Source organism: Xiphophorus couchianus, chromosome 13, assembly GCF_001444195.1.
Source record: "Xiphophorus couchianus chromosome 13, X_couchianus-1.0, whole genome shotgun sequence".
Classification (NCBI taxonomy): domain Eukaryota; kingdom Metazoa; phylum Chordata; class Actinopteri; order Cyprinodontiformes; family Poeciliidae; genus Xiphophorus; species Xiphophorus couchianus.
Genome location: NC_040240.1, coordinates 20366940 through 20384050, shown reverse-complemented (window position 1 = coordinate 20384050; position 17111 = coordinate 20366940). Strand labels below are relative to the sequence as shown.

General features: G+C 37.4%; 3 protein-coding genes across 4 annotated transcripts; all 3 read left to right on the top strand.

Moving 5' to 3' along the window:
* On the top strand, positions 1-2167 carry LOC114156215 (toll-like receptor 13). Its single transcript, XM_028036505.1, is given in 4 exon segments — positions 1-88; positions 836-890; positions 892-933; positions 1199-2167. Coding segments are annotated over 4 exon segments (426 nt in total). The 3' UTR covers positions 1440-2167.
* Positions 2168-2756: 589 nt separating this feature from the next.
* On the top strand, positions 2757-9849 carry LOC114156295 (toll-like receptor 13). Its single transcript, XM_028036651.1, has 4 exons — positions 2757-2919; positions 4226-6769; positions 7291-7408; positions 8327-9849. The coding sequence occupies exons 2-4, from the start codon at positions 4285-4287 to the stop codon at positions 8565-8567; spliced, it is 2844 nt and encodes a 947-aa protein (XP_027892452.1). The 5' UTR covers positions 2757-2919; positions 4226-4284; the 3' UTR covers positions 8568-9849.
* A 655-nt stretch (positions 9850-10504) lies between these two features.
* LOC114156297 (toll-like receptor 13) lies at positions 10505-17111 on the top strand. Of its 2 annotated transcripts, XM_028036653.1 has the most exons (4): positions 10505-10638; positions 11417-13864; positions 15087-15204; positions 16024-17111. In XM_028036653.1, the coding sequence occupies exons 2-4, from the start codon at positions 11440-11442 to the stop codon at positions 16262-16264; spliced, it is 2784 nt and encodes a 927-aa protein (XP_027892454.1). In that variant the 5' UTR covers positions 10505-10638; positions 11417-11439; the 3' UTR covers positions 16265-17111. The 2 variants fall into 2 exon arrangements, with proteins under 2 accessions (XP_027892454.1, XP_027892455.1); XM_028036654.1 differs by lacking the exon at positions 10505-10638 and having other exon boundaries at positions 10650-13864.

Below are 17111 nucleotides of genomic sequence, written 5' to 3'. Positions count from 1 at the left end.
ATGAGGATTGGGTTTACCGCGAAATGCTTCCTGTACTGGAGGAAGAGCAAGGATGGAGACTGTCTGGATCACAGAGACTTCCAACCAGGTAAAGAATGGATTTTACTTGGTTACTCTTTGTGTCTGTCTATATTTCAACATATTTTACTCAAGTTAAAGTAAAAAGTTGCCATCCAAGAACTTATTCAAGTAACAGTAAAAAGTTAACTGGGAAAAAAATCTACTCAAGTACTGAGTAACTGATCAAATTATCAATCATTTAAAATTTCTGGATTTTCTACCCACTGAATGAAAAACAAAATTTTTTACCTCTATATTCACCAGACACGGACACAAACCTGCAGTTTTTGTTAAAGTTTCATAAGTTTTTTATTGAGAGAAACTGATTTGAAAAGAAATTACTTTGCCTGATTTGGTTATTTTTTGCTAACTATATGAATTATTGTGATTTTGGTCCTTAAAATATCAAAATTTCCACATAACTTTATATTTTTGTCCAGCTGATGGTATAAATCTGAAATACTAAATGATTGATAATTTGATCAGTTATTCAGTACTTCAGTAGACAATTTACCAAATACTTTTTTACTCTTACTTCAGTAATTTCTTGGAAGGCTACTCTTTACTTTTAATTGAGCAATATATGTTGAAGAAGTGCTACTCCTACTTGAGTACAACGTTTGGGTACTCTGCCCACCTCTGCTCATAGTTTAATTGTACCTGTAATATTAAAGCAAAAACTTTTGCTGCTCTTTTAATGTCATTACCTGGTGAAGTTTCTTAAAAACATGGCTGATGCACCAAATATGTTGCACCACATATGTTGTATCCACAGGTAAACCCATCACTGATGCCATCTATGGCAGCAGGAAAACCATCTGTGTGATCAGACCTGCAGAGCGAATGGTGCTCCAGAGAGATCCAGATGGCCAGGTATCTCCATTTAATGAGAAAATAAGAATATGGATGCTTCACAAAACAATTTCAACCTTTCCAACTACCAATTGCAGAATCAGAAACTCCCAGAGGTACTAATGGTAAAACACGCAAAACCTTATTTGACCTCACTGATTAAAAAAATGAGAACATTAGTTCAGGATTTACATTTTTTGTTATGACAGACAACAAGCGAGGATTTTGTGAGTTGAATAGGAATTTCTGAATAGATCTAATTCATTTTTCACCTGACCTCTTGCAGTTTCCGCCTGTTTGATGAGAAGAAAGACGAGCTGATTCTGTTGTTTTTGGAGGACATTCCTCCTGAGCTTCTGTCTCCTTACCACCGCATGAGAAAGCTGCTGAAGAAATGCACCTACTTAAGCTGGTCTAAGGCTGAAAAACATGCAGGAGTTTTCTGGCAAAACGTCCGGAAAGCTCTGCAGACAAAGAACGATCCCCCTGAAAACCCAGGTCTCCTAACTGGACCAACACAATGCTGAGAAAAGTGGAAGAGTGTAATCCCATTGACAAGCTCCCACTAAAGATTTCTGAACAGGGAAATCCTAAACAGCATAATTACTGTATTGACCCTTTGCAACTACATCACTTAATCATTCCCGGCGCCATGATGGACGTCGGAAGTGAGGGACGGGAGTACTAGGCAAAGCGACTGAAATTGTTTTCCAAAGTAGTTTTTGCCAGTTTATTCATGGTTTCTTCTTGTTCGAGTCAAACTAATTTGTCTGTGTACGTAACACACCTGGTTGGGGCTCACAGACGGCTGTATTTACAAAAGTTGCAAACAGCTAGCTTAGAAACCGACCCATACCTCCTCCCTCCTGATGTGTTGATCAAATTACCGACTTTGCCTGAATTCACACCACATGATTTACGTCACCGTGTCATAAACAGCGTTTCTCCTCACACCGGAGGAGCCTTTAAAACGTAAAGACGACGAGATGCTAACCAGTTTTTCTCCAAAAAAACTGGTGGCATTGTCTCCATGGTTACCAATGGTTAGACACGTACCTTCTCCATAACGCGATATTTGATATCTTTCTAATTAAACTTACTTTTAAAGTATATGAACGTTAATCTTCTTACCTTGTAAAAAGTGTTCGCTGCAAATCCGCGATTGCACCGAGGGCTGCCAGTCATTGTGATTAACGGCTGCTATCCATCGCCACCGCCATCTTTGCTCATTAAAAGTTATACAATAAGATGACAAGATTGGTTTGTATCCTTGTCTGATTATGCTGCCGACCGCGCAGCATCCTATGACCATTTTTAAAGTGAAATCAACTGAATAAAAGCGATTTTTGGTTACCGGCTGCCTGTTGCTTTACAGGCTTTAAATTAGAGCAGCGGTTGTTTCCGTCCATCATGGCGGAGTGGGCGGAGTTCTGAAGAGCGTGACGTCACGGGCAAAGGGTCAATAACTTTAAACTCACAGCCTGTAAGCACGGAACTATTTATGTTATAAGACTGCATAAGTCAAGCTTTATGTTCAATGTTCAGTCCAACATCTGGAATTATGAAGAGTACAAGATAAATGCAAACACAAATAGTATTAAAAATATCTGTTTATCCAAAGTACAATTTAGTTTAGGATGTTATTAAATATGTATAGGTAGCTGAAGGAGGCTTGAATTGGTGTATCTTACCTGTGTAAAACCACTACACATGTAAGAACCTCATTGGTGTTAGGGTATACCCTGATGTATGTAAATGTTTTGTCTGCGCAACAATTAAACAATTATTTCTTAATGTATTTAAAAGATTCTCAGTGAAGACAACACAACAGTGAAACAGTGATCACACCAGTGGTCAGGGTTGTATCTTCCTGTTTTCCATATTCAGTAACTGAACATCAGAAGTGGCAGTGAGTCTGTAGGTGTTGGCTTGTGTCTTTCAAAGAAATAAGGAGGAAGTCTAACAACGCAAACATTTGATGCTTCGCTTGACACAAGCAGCTTCACTGTGAGTATCAGAAACTTCACTGATTCAATCAGTCACTGGAAATTCCTACATTTAAGGAATATTTTGTTAATTAAAAGTTGCTCCTATTCTGTGTGAAAGAACACTTTATGTGTAATTGTTTCTAAGCTAATGCAGGAAAAAATAGTGATTACATAAAGATGCTGCAAGTTAAATAATGTCTATTCTTAACAAACTAAAACATACAAATTCAACTCTATTGTGAGATGATACTTAAATTAAAAAGTCAGTGAAGTATTCCAGTTTAGTTTTTGCAAGAAATTACAATCTTGGATACATTTTTGACTGTTATTTAGGTAGATGCTGTGAATCTGTTTGCTTAGTTTGTTTTTGTGCTCATTTTTTTGTCCAGCTGTAGTTGTTTTATCCCATTTTCAACAAAAACATCTTAAAGTGTTGTTCAAAGTTTCTGTCACTTATGCCAAAACCATCATGTTTATGAATGGAGCTCGTAAAATGGTTTAAAAAAAAACACAATTTAAAACACAAAATGTTTTGGTGATATGCATTTTTATCAGCTTGACTACAAACTTTTAGAAGAAACTAAGTACATTTTTATGGAAAGATGATCTATATATCATTGTTGAACATAAATGTAGAATTTAAATAATAAAAGAAAAGCATTGATTAAAAAAATATGCAGTGTCAATGTTGGTTTATTTTCTTGGTAAAGAAACATTTCTTATTGTTGGCAGAAGGAAAGAAAGACGAATCACTCTTTCTTCAAAAATATTCAGCAAAATTACCAAATGACTATACCCAGTTCTGCTTTCAGTAAAAGTTTAAAAATGTCTGTGCTGCAGTTTTCTCAGGACCTCCTCTAACCTTGCAAACATAGTGCTATTATTTTTTAAATCTTGTAAACCACAGGGCAGCAAAGAGTGACAAATGTAAATCAGATTTTTTTTAAAAAGAACCAAAACAGTCATTCATTTGTTTTTCTTTTGGACATTGCTTCAAATATTTGTTTTATCTCTCCCCAGATTTGTTTCTTAGCCAGCCTAACAGTTCAGTAGGTATTTTCTGTGACTTTGTTGCTTAGTTTTCTGCCTTAATAATCTACTAGTTCAACTGAATTTTGCACAGGAGGAACAAATTATTGAAACATCTCAAGGATTCAGTAGAAACCAGATGCATCATAGTTAAGGATGGGAATATTTTTGTCAAATATGTTCAAATGTTTCACTTTTTTTTTTGTCTGAAAACGTGATATTTTCTAAAGTTTTCCAGAAGAAAGCTTTGTCATTAACTAAGGAAGTTGCACTAAGTGTTTTTTCTCTGTTTTCAGGTTTTCTGCAGACAACCATCATGGAACAACACTGACAAAAATCCTGACCTAAAGCAAGCATGGCTGCAAGAGGGTGTGTGCTTTCACATTTCGCACTCAAACTTCTCTGCCTCTTGCTTCATATCAACTTTTCGCTGCCTTACTCATTGAAAAACTGCACAATACCTCATGAGGAAAGTTCCTCTGCTGAAGTTTCGCTGGACTGTGCAAACAGGAAGCTTGTGACTATCCCTGACGACATCCTGAAAGATGCTGTTTCAGTAAAACTTGGACACAATTTCATTCAGAGAGTTCACCAAAGAGATTTTTGTGGTATGTCTAAGATGAAAATTCTGGATCTTGAGTACAATCAAGTCGTTCAGGTGGATGATGGCTCTTTCACCGATTTGGTGTCACTGAAAGCTCTCTACATGAGTAAAAACCAACTTACCAACCTGACGAGCAACGTCTTTCAGGGCCTGTCCAGCCTCACCGTGCTCGACCTCTCTCAGAACCAAATCCAGTTCATCCATGAATCAGCGTTTCGGGTTCTGACCAGCTTAGAAACTGTGAACTTCCAGGACAATATGCTCCAACGAATTGTTGACATTCAGCCCATCCTACAACTACCACAAATTCACACCATCGACCTTACTTACAATCTATACTACTCTTTTGAAACAAAAGATCTCCATCTGAATTTTTCTTCAGGTCTTAAAGAGTTGTCTGTTTATAGTCATAACCTCATAAAATTTGGTATCACAACACCAGTTTTTCCTCATCTCCATAAATTAGAACTTTCTATGTCTTTGGAAAATACTTCACGATGGGATTTACCAGACAAACCACTGCTAAAGAATGTGACACATCTGTGTCTTGGAATCCTTCCACTTTCCAATGAGGAGATTCAAAAAGCCCTGCAGACTTTTGACTCAATTTATCACCTACGTCTAAATTTTATATACATCCGGATTAGGGATGGACTGTTAGCCATTGCCTGCAAAATACCAACATTGAGAAAGTTGGATTTGTCTATAATCGATTTCAGTAATTATACTCTTGAACTTGCACAATGCTCTCAGCTCACAGATCTTGATCTGTCCATTTGTCTAATAAGTGAACTTCCACAAGGATCAATGGACTCAATGAGGCAAATGAGGTTTTTTAACGTGAGCTACAACAAGCTAAAAAAGATCCCGCATGACATCAGGAGCCTCTCCTCCCTTGAGATCTTGATTATGAATGATAATATCATTTCCAACTTAGGCTGTGAGGATTTTGTGAACACCACACATCTTACAGAACTACACCTAAATGGTAACAGGATTGCCAAGCTACAGAGATGCGTCCTGGAAAGTCTTACTAACCTAAAGCTTTTAAATTTGAGCGACAATTTGCTCGTGACGTTCAAAGCCTCCACCAAAGTTGGCCTACAGAAGCTTGAGATCTTGGATTTAAGTCAAAACTTTATAAAACTTCTTAATAATTATGATTTCCGAGGCTTACGGTCCTTGAAACATTTGAATGTGACATCGTACTTTTTAGAAAATCTAAAATATTATACATTTTTGGGACTAAAAAGCCTAAAATCGTTTTCTGGATCATTTCCACTATATTTAGTAAATTTGAGAACTTTGCCACAGTTGGAAAAGATTCAAGTCAACTTCAATTACAACGGACCTTTCAGAACTCCTTATTTAAAAACCTATGAAGACTCCATCAGGATAAAATCATTAAAAAGTGTCTCGATGGCTCACCAGGGTCTGCTCTACTACCTGGCAGAAGGAGTCCTTCACAACCTGAAACATCTGGAATATTTTAAAGCTGAGAATATTTATTTGAGTGCTCCATACTCAGACACGTTTCAGTTCAATCAGAAGCTGAGGAGTCTGATATTTACGAAGACGGATTTGTCAGAGTTGCAACCTGAACTGTTTCTTCCAATCCCAAACTTGGAGAGTCTCGATCTCTCCGAGTCTCAGCTGAAGTCTTTGGATTTCCTGGTACACGCTAATCTTTCTGCTCTCAGATATCTGAAACTGACCGGCAACGAGTTGAATGTGATTAACAAGACAGTTTTCCAGTCTCTACCCTCTCTAACGTTCTTGGACCTGGACAAAAATCCATTCACCTGTGAATGCTCAAGCGCAGATTTCATCCAGTGGGCAAAGAGCAACACGCAGACCCAGGTGGTAAACGCTCATCAGTACGTATGCTCCTTTCCTGTGTCCAGACGGGGGAGCTTGTTGCTGGACTTTAATTTCCAGCCCTGTTTGGATGATGGCGGGTTTCTCTGCTTCGTTTCCAGCGCTTGTCTGGTTGCTCTGACTCTCCTTTCATCCTTCGTCTACCACTTCCTGAGGTGGCATCTCACCTACACCTTCCACCTCCTCCTGTCCTTTCTCTACGAGAGCAGGAAGGGGAGGAAAAGAGATCTTCACCAGTTTGATGCCTTTGTGTCGTATAACGTCCATGATGAGGACTGGGTTTACAGAGAGATGCTTCCAGTGTTGGAGGGTCAGCAGGGCTGGAGACTCTGTCTGCACCATAGAGACTTCCAGCCAGGTGACCTCTGGTTTTATCTGAGCTATTTTAATCATGTTTCAGATCAAATCAAGAGAAGACGTTTTACATATATAGTTTTTCCCCGATGGTTTTCTTGAGAAGAATTAATTTCCTGATGGTTTTTCCAAGATAGCGAGTTACTTTTCTGAAAAAGATTTTCTGCATAATCTTTTTCCCAATAGTTTACCATTTTAAACATATTTTATTCCCATGTATTTCTGGAGATAAGTTAATTTACTGTTTTCCACATTTTTTTCCAATATTTCTTTTTTTTTTAAACAATGAGTTAATTTCTCGTTTTGCATATATATTTTATTCCGACTGTTTTCTCAAGATAAGTTAATTTCTTCATGTTTTTTTTAATAACGGGAAGATTAAGCCTGAATGACTCATTTAATCGGCATAAAAACATCAATAGTTTTACCATTATCTGTGTTTTGTTAGACCAACTATTTCATTGTTTATTTTTGAATCAGATTTTAAACTGTTGCTGTTTTTATCATAACCCTCTCATATCGTAGGTAAACCCATCATAGAGAACATCACTGATGCCATCTATGGCAGCAGAAAAACCATCTGTGTGATCAGCCGCAGCTACCTGCAGAGCGAATGGTGCTCCAGAGAGATCCAGATGGCCAGGTGGGGGCGCTGTCTTTAAACAGTCAATCTCAAAAATAAAGCTCTTAAATATAAACATATCAGCTGCTTAGACTCTGTTTTATTGACCAAAGTTAAACTGTAAAGCAACATTTTATCTATTATATCCATTTTATTATTCAGAATGTTTATTATGTGAAGCCTATGAATTTTCTACCTATAGGGGGCGATGTCTCTCCATAAATCATTTAATCTTTAACAAAATATACGTTTTTACTCTATATAAGTCATTATCACTGACAGATAAGTGTAATAAAACTACTTCTCAGGAACATGTGCAACTTCACTCTTCAAAATAGGAAACACGAGAGAACATGTCATTAATTTAAATTAATAATATTAATACAAGTTTAAAATAACTGGAGCTGGGACAGGAAACACTAGACGAAGATGTTAAAGAACGTAAAAGGTTTCATGTATGGTAATCCTATATTAACAAACTGATTAATTTGTCTTAGTGGACAGAACACAAACAATGCCAAAAATGTAGCACGAGTTCTCTGATGCTCAAAAACAAACACAAGAAGAAAAATTTGTTGGTGTTTCCCCTTATTCTGTCCAGACATAAAACATATAGAAAACATAACTTGCTCACAGTTTAGCTAAATGTGTTCGTCCTGCTCTGACATGAATGCATAAGGCCTGCATGCTGCTCAGTATATAAATAGATTGATAAAATAAGGTGTTGCAATATTTAATATTATGTTGCATATCAGAAATACTGATTAGTTTGCATATGAAATCCTTTCAGATATACTTTACTTAGGATTTATGTCTTAGATCAAATGTTTCGATATCTTTCAATATCTTGAATGAGGCGATATTTCTTGGAAAGTGTTCTGCAACTGTAAATCAGTGTTTGATAACTTTACAGTTTTTCTTTTACCTGATTTCTTGCAGCTTTCGCCTGTTTGATGAGAAGAAGGATGTTCTGATTCTGCTGTTCCTGGAGGAGATTCCTGCTCGTCACCTGTCTCCATATTACCGCATGAGAAAGCTGGTGAAGAAACGCACCTACCTGAGCTGGCCTCAGGCTGCACAACATCCGGGAGTTTTCTGGCAGAACGTGCAGAGAGCTCTGCAGACAGGGGGCGCTGTCGCTGAAAACACGGACCTGCTGGCCGGACCGGCAGGACGATGAGGCGTCACAGATCTCTAAGAAACAAAAGATAATCGAGGAAAACATGTAAATCTTGATCTGTAAAACCATCACACTTATTTCTTTTTATAATAATTTCAATGCTTAAAAAAACTGAACATCGTATTTCTTTTAAAATACGATTAAAAATCACAACGCTAAACATGCCAACAGTTTATCAGTGAGTTGCATTCATTCCTGAACTCTGGATGAAACAAAAGTATAAACAGAAATATCAGAAGAAAACTGATGTGTTTTCTATTATTTATTTTATTTTTTAGTGATGTGAATCTTTACTTTAACATTTGAGCTGCACTTAGTTGTGTCTTTTACTCTTTAAGGCAAATAAATTTTGCCAGTTTTAGATTTTGAACCTAAATGTAGCTTTGTGAAAGACAAACCTACAGCAGTAAGTCGTGTTAACTTTTTATTACTTTTGTAAAACCTCAAAAAGTTGAATAAATTAGAGTTTTTAAGTTAACACTTTAAAAAACTGAGAGAAGAAAATGACAGTAGGAGCTATTTCCCAGAATGCTTAGCAGCATTTTTTTGTATCCTGAGATGGAAGTGCGTTACATTGATCTGACTCTTGTTTTATTAAGAGTCAGCAGCATGAACATGCAGCAAATGTTTATTTTAATGTCCTGTTCACACTAAATGTTTCTGAGCTGAATTCATTTGGGATATTTTACAAAACTCATTTTCAGATCAGAAATGTTGTTCATGCCACTTAAAACAAGAATTTTAATTATTCTAAAATAAAATAAGCATTTATCTTAAAGTATAAAAGGCTCTGATATTTTTTGTATTCTAACTCAGTTGAACCTGTTCAGCCTTCGTAGGTTTACCTTAAATCCCATGTTTGTAACTGCATTTCGGCTGCATCTGTTATTGCTTTCCATTGAGTTATTGCGGCAGATGTAGTCATTAAGGGCATGCGCTGCCAGCTGCCGCCATTGTGTAGGGATTTTATCTGGCCACATGATGGCGCCAAAGTGCCTCTTATGCTAAACTGAGCCGAAGGGCTGTCTGTGTTCGTGTTTTCACCGAGGCTGCGCCTAATGATGTAACCTTTACGTAAATTGAGTTATTTGTGTATGTTGTGGATTTACATGCAAATGTTGATGGTTGAGTTTATTTCTCATTAGATATTTTTGTTTGAGTTTGTATTAGTTGAACCTCTATTCCTGTAATATGTTAGCCTAATGGCAATTTATTTGTTATTACAGACTGCTGGCAACACTGAGCATCAAGCCAAATAAACCAGCTCACATCTGAAGTTAAAGTTTTGATCTCATGTCCTCCTTCCTGTATCCTGACCGATACACCATCCTGTTTGCTGCAAATAACTGAGAACCTAACCTAATTAACACTTAACTTTATATTGTGAGTAGAAATAATAGAGAAATGTGGTTCTTTAATTGGGTGAGGGCAGGTTTTTTTCTTGCATGTTGTGAAATAATTATTTGGCTTAAATTGCAGCATTAAGTTTAAACTCACAATTTAAGATTAATGAGTTATCAGAAATAATAAAAAAAAAAACAATAAGAAACAGTCGTTTCTTGTTACATCAACTTCATAAACTTTAATTTCTGAGTTAAAACCAAAACAATTTTCTTGTTGACTTGAATTGAATTTCCAAGACAACAGGTGGACTTTCATTTTCCAGTTAAACCACCTCCAGTATGTTTTACAGTGTTGCTGAATGACTGTTTGGTCATGCAGGCGTTTTACTTGTCTACTTTCCTTTGTCCACTAGGTGTCACTGTCGTACAGCTTCTCATCAGGCTAATGGACGGTTAACGTGTGTTTATCACACACTTAAACATTATTACTCCTATTTAAATTTATAAGAGCGCATCATCAAACTGCTTTAATGGCAGAATATAATGTCTCTACTTATTAACTAAATTTATCAAACCTTTGATGCATTAAAATGAAACTAAAGTACTAAAATGCTGTTAGAGGAAATCATTGAACAGTACATGTAGGAAGAGCGTAGCTTCCTTTCTGTTGGTGTTAAGAAGTGAAGCAACTCCTCGGTTCAGACATTTACAGCTTTGGGCATCAAACTGTGAGTACAAAAATGTGTTCTTGTCCTAATTTTATCCAACATTAAAGCATCTAATTTTGGTTTTCGTTTGGTGTATCAAAAGCTGTTTGGATATGGCAGGCTAGGTTTTTAGGAAGCGATGGCTTTATCTCAGCAATTTCCACAACAATAAACCGATCAGTTGGAATAAACAGTCAACACCCATGAAACGTCGACTGAACCTCTCAGGTGAAATGTGAAAGGTCATTAACTGAACCTGTTTAGTCCCAGTTTATTTCCTGCAAAATAAGTGCATTCATGTCGACCTTTGGACCTCCTTAATGTGAAATATTTATGCACTGCTACATTAATAATGCATAAATTACATTACATTTTATGTTGGTTATGCTATAATTGTTGCCATGCTTACATTTACTCGTTTTTGATACATGCAGGGATAAAATTCTCACTATGCATCAGTAGAAGATTCTTTAAAGAATACATATACAAGATATTTTAGTTTTATTTGTTTTTCTATTTTACTGACTTCGTCTTATACAAACATTCACTTTCTGTGTAAAGACAGGAAGTAAAGAGGTTTAGTTATGTGACCATTCACACTACCTACATTAAATTGATATTGCTTATAGAGTATACAACCTATTATTTTGTTTTATAACTTCAATTATCAGCCAAAAAAACACTTTTAGACCTTCAACAAGTTACAAAAAATGTCTGACACCAATTGTTGCCAATGGGATTAAATGGGTAATCCTAACCAAAGTGTTATTCTTCCACTACATTTTTTTTTTTTTTGCAGGTGATTATCTTCAAATAATAATCATGGCCTCTGTAAATACTTTATCTTTATACTTTATTCTTAATCTTTTCTTTCTGCTGCTTCCTGTTAACCCTTTGCTGGCGTTTTCATTGAAAAACTGTACAATACTTTACAAGGAGAACGTCTCTGCTGATGTTTCTGTGGACTGTACAAACATGAACTTTGTGACTGTCCCTGATTACATCCCTAAAAATACTGTGTCAATACAACTTGGACACAATCAACTCTTAAATATTAATATAAAAGACTTTTGCGGCATGTCAAAGCTGAAAAATCTGAATTTAACAGTGAATAAAATTGCTTACGTTGAACAAGGGTCATTTATCGACTTGGTTTTATTGGAGACACTTGATATGGGAAATAACAAACTTACCAGTCTGACAGCCAACATGTTTAAAGGCCTGTCCAACCTCACAATTCTGGTCCTCAGCAAAAACAAGATCCAGCATATTCATGAATCTGCCTTCCAGTGTTTGACCAGCTTGCAAACTCTTGATATTGCCTCTATTCCACTTACGAAAGTTGCAGAAATTCTACCAGTCTTCCATCTCCCACATTTACTTGCACTTAACTTAAAATACATCAGATTTACTACTTTTGACACCAAAGATCTCCCTTTGAATCTCTCCTTGAGTCTTGAAGTGTTGGAAATTTCTAGTTCTAACTTGAAAATCTTGAGCATCATAGGGCCAATTTCCCCTTACCTCCAGACAATAGACTTCTTACTCACAGATAGTGTAAAACAAGTGTTACTTGACAAAAGCTTACTAAAGAACATAACTAACTTGGATGTTGCCGCAACATCGGATTCCTTTGAAGGAATCCACGAAGTTCTGGGAAGTCTTGAAAGACTGGGAGATATAACGTTTGAATATGTGGATACTTGGTTTCCAAATGGTCTGCTACCTGCAGTCTGCAAGGTACAAACACTCAGGAAGCTTACTATTTCCCGAAGCCATTTTGATAATTTTACTACTGACCTTGCATTGTGCTCCCAGCTCAGAGAACTTAACCTGGAAGATACTTTCATGCATAAACTGTCAAAAGGTTCATTGCAATCAATGAAGCAACTGCGATTCTTAAATCTGGGTTACAACATGCTCACCGAAGTTCCAGATGACATAAAGAGCCTCTCTACTCTTGAGATCCTGATTATGGGTGAAAATGACATCTCTGGGTTGAAATGCGATGATTTTTCCAAAACCACACGTCTGAAAGAACTTTACCTGAACGCAAACCGCATAACCAAACTGGAAAGGTGTATTACTGAAAACCTCGTCAATCTAAAGGTTTTGGATATGAGTAACAATCTGCTGAAGACATTCGGAGACTCTTTCAAAGTTTCCCTGCAGAAACTTGAGGCCTTAGATATCAGCCGCAACCCCATAAAGTATCTGGACACAGATGTTTTTCAACATATGAAGGCTCTCAAAGAACTGAAGGTGGAAACCTATCATTTTGTAGACGTACCTTATTTCAGTGGCTTAGAGAACATTGAAAATGTAACAATCTACATACATACAGACAGTACTTTCCAAAGTCTGCAATCAAACAATGATAAACCCTTTAGTGATGTTAAGACAATGAAGCAGCTAACTTTAATCGGAAGCAGCAATACCCAATGGATGCCCTTCCGTACAATTAGGGAAATGCTCAGAGCTTATGGAGATTTGGGAACCGTTACGGTTTTGAATATCTATATAAATTACTACGAAGTGGAAACATTTGAGCTGAACCTCCAGCTAAAAAGTCTGACATTATCATTGACGGATTTGTCCTCCTTAGGCTCTAAATTCTTCCTACCACTTCCAAACCTGCAGAACCTGGATCTCTCCAAGTCTAAACTCAGGTCTTTGGACTTTCTGGTCCAGGCCAACCTTTCTGCTCTGAGATATTTGAACCTAACTGACAATGAGATCAATGTTATTAGCGAGACAGTCTTCCAGTCTCTACCCTCTCTGAGATTCTTGAATCTAGACAACAACCCGTTCTCATGTGAATGCTCCAACGCAGGCTTCATCCACTGGGTAGTGACCAACCCCCAAACCCAGGTGGTAAACGCTCATCAGTATAAATGTTTCTTCCCTGTGGACAAACAAGAAGGCTTGTTACTAGAATTCGATGTTCAGTCATGTCGAGACGATGGCAGGTTTCTATACTTCATTTCCAGCTCTTTTCTGGTTGCTCTGACTCTCCTCTCATCCTTCATCTACCGCTTCCTGAGGTGGCATCTCACCTACACCTTCCACCTCTTCCGAGCCTTTCTCTACGACAGCAGGAAGGGGAGAAAAAAAGACCCACATCGGTTTGATGCCTTTGTGTCGTATAACGTCCATGATGAGGACTGGGTTTACAGAGAGATGCTTCCAGTGTTGGAGGGACAGCAGGGCTGGAGACTCTGTCTGCACCACAGAGACTTCCAGCCAGGTAACCTCTTTATTTACCCTTTGCACATGACGTCACACTCTCCATAACTACGCCCCTCCACCATGACGGACGTCAAAACAACCAATGCGGTCCTGTAAAGCTAGTCTAAAAACAGACATCTGTAACCTAATATTGCTTCTATTTAGTTGATTTCATACTAAAAATGGTCATAGGATGCTGCACGGTCAGCTGCGCAAACAAATAGGGATAGAAACCAAACTTGTCATTTTATTGTTTAACCATTAATGAGGAAAGAAGGGGCAGCGATCAATAGCAGCCATTAACAGTGACTGGCAGCCCTTGGTGTAATCACGGATTTGCAGCGAACACTTTTTACAAGGTAAGAATAGTAATATTCATCTACTTTATAAGTAGATGAAAGATATCAAATATGGCATTATGGAGAAGGTAGGCGTCTAACCATTGGTAACTATGGAGACAATGCCACACCGTCATGCAGCCTAGCATGTATGGAAAAATTGGTTAGCATCTCATCTTTTATCTGTTTTTAAGGCTACTCCGGTGTGAGGATAAATGTTGTTCATGATAGTGATATAAATCATGTGGAGGAGGTATGGGTTGGTTTCTAAGCTAGCTGTTTCCAACTTTTGTCAATATCGCCATCTTTGAGCTCCAACCAGGAGTGTTACGTTCACAGACAAATTAGTTTGACTCAAACGAGAAGATGCCATGAATAAACTGGCACAAACAATTTTGGAAAACAAAGTTGACGGATTTGTCTGAATTGAACAGTCGCTCTGTTCAATTCTCCCAGCCCTCACTTCAGACGTCCGTCATGACCCTCCATGCGTTTGTCGAGTATCAATGATGTTCAGGTCGGATGAGCACAACCTGATTGTACAGACTCCAGTCACATGGAGTCTGTACATGTGACTCCATGTACAGACTCCATGGAAAAGTCTGTGAAAAGATCAGATGCCTATTGGATATCCAAGTGGCCTGGGTCGCATTAGAAAAAATCCGATCTGTGTTGTTCAGACTGTCATGAAAAGATCAGATACAGGTCGCCATAAGGCAATAAGTTGGAATTGGGTCACTTCAAGCTGCAATGAGAATGCAGCTTTAAGTGACAAATATCTTGTATAAAAGTTACATACTGCAACTTTAAACACAACCATTTTCTCATTTATGTTTTGGTATTTTTTTCATTTCCTGCCATGAAAAACTCCAATCAAATAGCAACTAATGCATCTGTAAACAGGTAAACCCATCATAGAGAACATCACTGATGCCATCTACGGCAGCAGGAAAACCATCTGTGTGATCAGCCGCAGCTACCTGCAGAGCGAATGGTGCTCCAGAGAGATCCAGATGGCCAGGTGGGGGCACTATCTTTCCGAATAATGAAAGTATAACAATTCTGTCTTCAAGAAAAGATTATAGAATTTTTGAGAAAAAACGTGGAAAAAAACTCATTTCATGCAGTTATTTATGGATTATCTCAAATTGTAAATGTCTGCAAAGGATAGGTAAGGACAAAAACGTGCTGTGCACCGTTGCACATGCAGGCCGTTTTTGCGTGATTACATTTCTACAGCTGCAGTTCACTGGCGACACTTGGAAAACCTGAGATGTGTTTTTTGAGAAAACTTTCAGCCAAATTATTATCATTTTAGCTTGAATTTAAATTTATCTTTGTTTCCACTACTGCCACCTGCTGACACAGTGTAGGTATTACAGTACTTTTCATTGTTATTGGGCCAGATGAAATAATAGTCTACTGAAGGAGGGAGCAAATTAGCAATGTTCCTCGTCACAGACACAAACTAATGAAGTGTGATACTATTCAAATCAAATTTTATTTTATTTTTATACCACATTTCAGCAACAAGGCAGTTCAAAGTTCTTTACATCATAAAGAGACACTAAAAAAATTAACAATTTTGTTGATTACATTTTTATATTTACATTTTTACTTTACTTTTTTACAGCACATTTTCCCAAATGCTGTCCAACATCAAAATGTTGGTTAGTGTTTCATTCGTAACATTTCAAAAGCAACTCTAAACAGTTGGATTTTTAGTCTAGACTTAAAGGCACTCAGTGTTTCAGCTGTTTTACAATTTTATGGAAGTTTGTTCAAGAACACTGAATGGTCTGGAAGGTAGATTTTTACGTTTTAATTTTTTGTTTTGCAGCTTTCGCCTGTTTGATGAGAAGAAGGATGTTCTGATTCTGCTGTTCCTGGAGGAGATTCCTGCTCGTCATCTGTCTCCATATTACCGCATGAGGAAGCTGGTGAAGAAACGCACCTACCTGAGCTGGCCTCAGGCTGCACAACATCCGGGAGTTTTCTGGCAGAACGTGCAGAGAGCTCTGCAGACAGGGGGCGCTGTCGCTGAAAACACGGACCTGCTGACCGGACCGGCAGGAATTTGAGAAATGTACAATGGCTGTTAATGTAACTTAAACATTAAGAATAAAAAAAAGTACAAATCAAATTATACAATCATGTTACACATCATGTCATCATAATATTTTAAAGCAAAAATGGAGAATAGCTGAAATTAATTCTTCGTACCGCAAATAAAAGTTAGATTAGAGCATGAATTAATGTACAGATTGGCTGTAAACAGTGGGTTGAGCATTGTTTTATGTTTATGGCATCATTATTTTTCCTTTTTCCAGATTGAATCAGTCATTTCTTGCTATCGTTAACCTAATTTTGGGGTTTACATCAGGTTTGTGGTGTATCTTCATTTCTTCTAATATATTGTGACCATTTCTCCTTGCAGTGAAAGAATGAAACATGTGCCAAACTCAAGGCCCAGGGGCCAAATCCGGCCCGCCATAGCTTTTTGTGTGGCCCTTCAGGCTCTAAATTGACACTTAATTAGAACAGTCAAGATAACAGTGTGCTTAAATATGACTTTATCAATCAATTTAACACAGTTTTTCTTTGTTTATTGCCAAATTGCATCAATTAGTTCCTCCAATGTCTTGTGAGTTATCGTAAAAATTCACAAAAAATAAACAAATCCCTGCACTTTTTCACGGTAATGCATAATTGTGCGTATATTGCAAATTTTCCAGAAAATTTGTGAAAACATTGCATCTAAGTGACGGTTTACTCCCACCTGCAAGTGGCAGTATTTCTGACTTCCACTGAAGAGCTGCCTCACTTAAAGTTACAATGCATAACGACACGGCAAGTAGTGTTATCATCATACGTAAGCGCAAATATTTATAAATTATTAACACAAACACTTTTTTATTGCAAAAAAAA

Bases quoted from the DNA above. Each gene is read 5' to 3' on its own strand.
- LOC114156295 (XM_028036651.1), top strand. From the start codon at position 4,285: ATGGCTGCAAGAGGGTGTGTGCTTTCACATTTCGCACTCAAACTTCTC. The intron at 6,770-7,290 runs GTGACCTCTGGT...CTCATATCGTAG, and splicing joins CCATAGAGACTTCCAGCCAG to GTAAACCCATCATAGAGAAC. The intron at 7,409-8,326 runs GTGGGGGCGCTG...GATTTCTTGCAG, and splicing joins AGAGAGATCCAGATGGCCAG to CTTTCGCCTGTTTGATGAGA.
- LOC114156297 (XM_028036653.1), top strand. From the start codon at position 11,440: ATGGCCTCTGTAAATACTTTATCTTTATACTTTATTCTTAATCTTTTC. The intron at 13,865-15,086 runs GTAACCTCTTTA...ATCTGTAAACAG, and splicing joins CCACAGAGACTTCCAGCCAG to GTAAACCCATCATAGAGAAC. The intron at 15,205-16,023 runs GTGGGGGCACTA...TTTGTTTTGCAG, and splicing joins AGAGAGATCCAGATGGCCAG to CTTTCGCCTGTTTGATGAGA.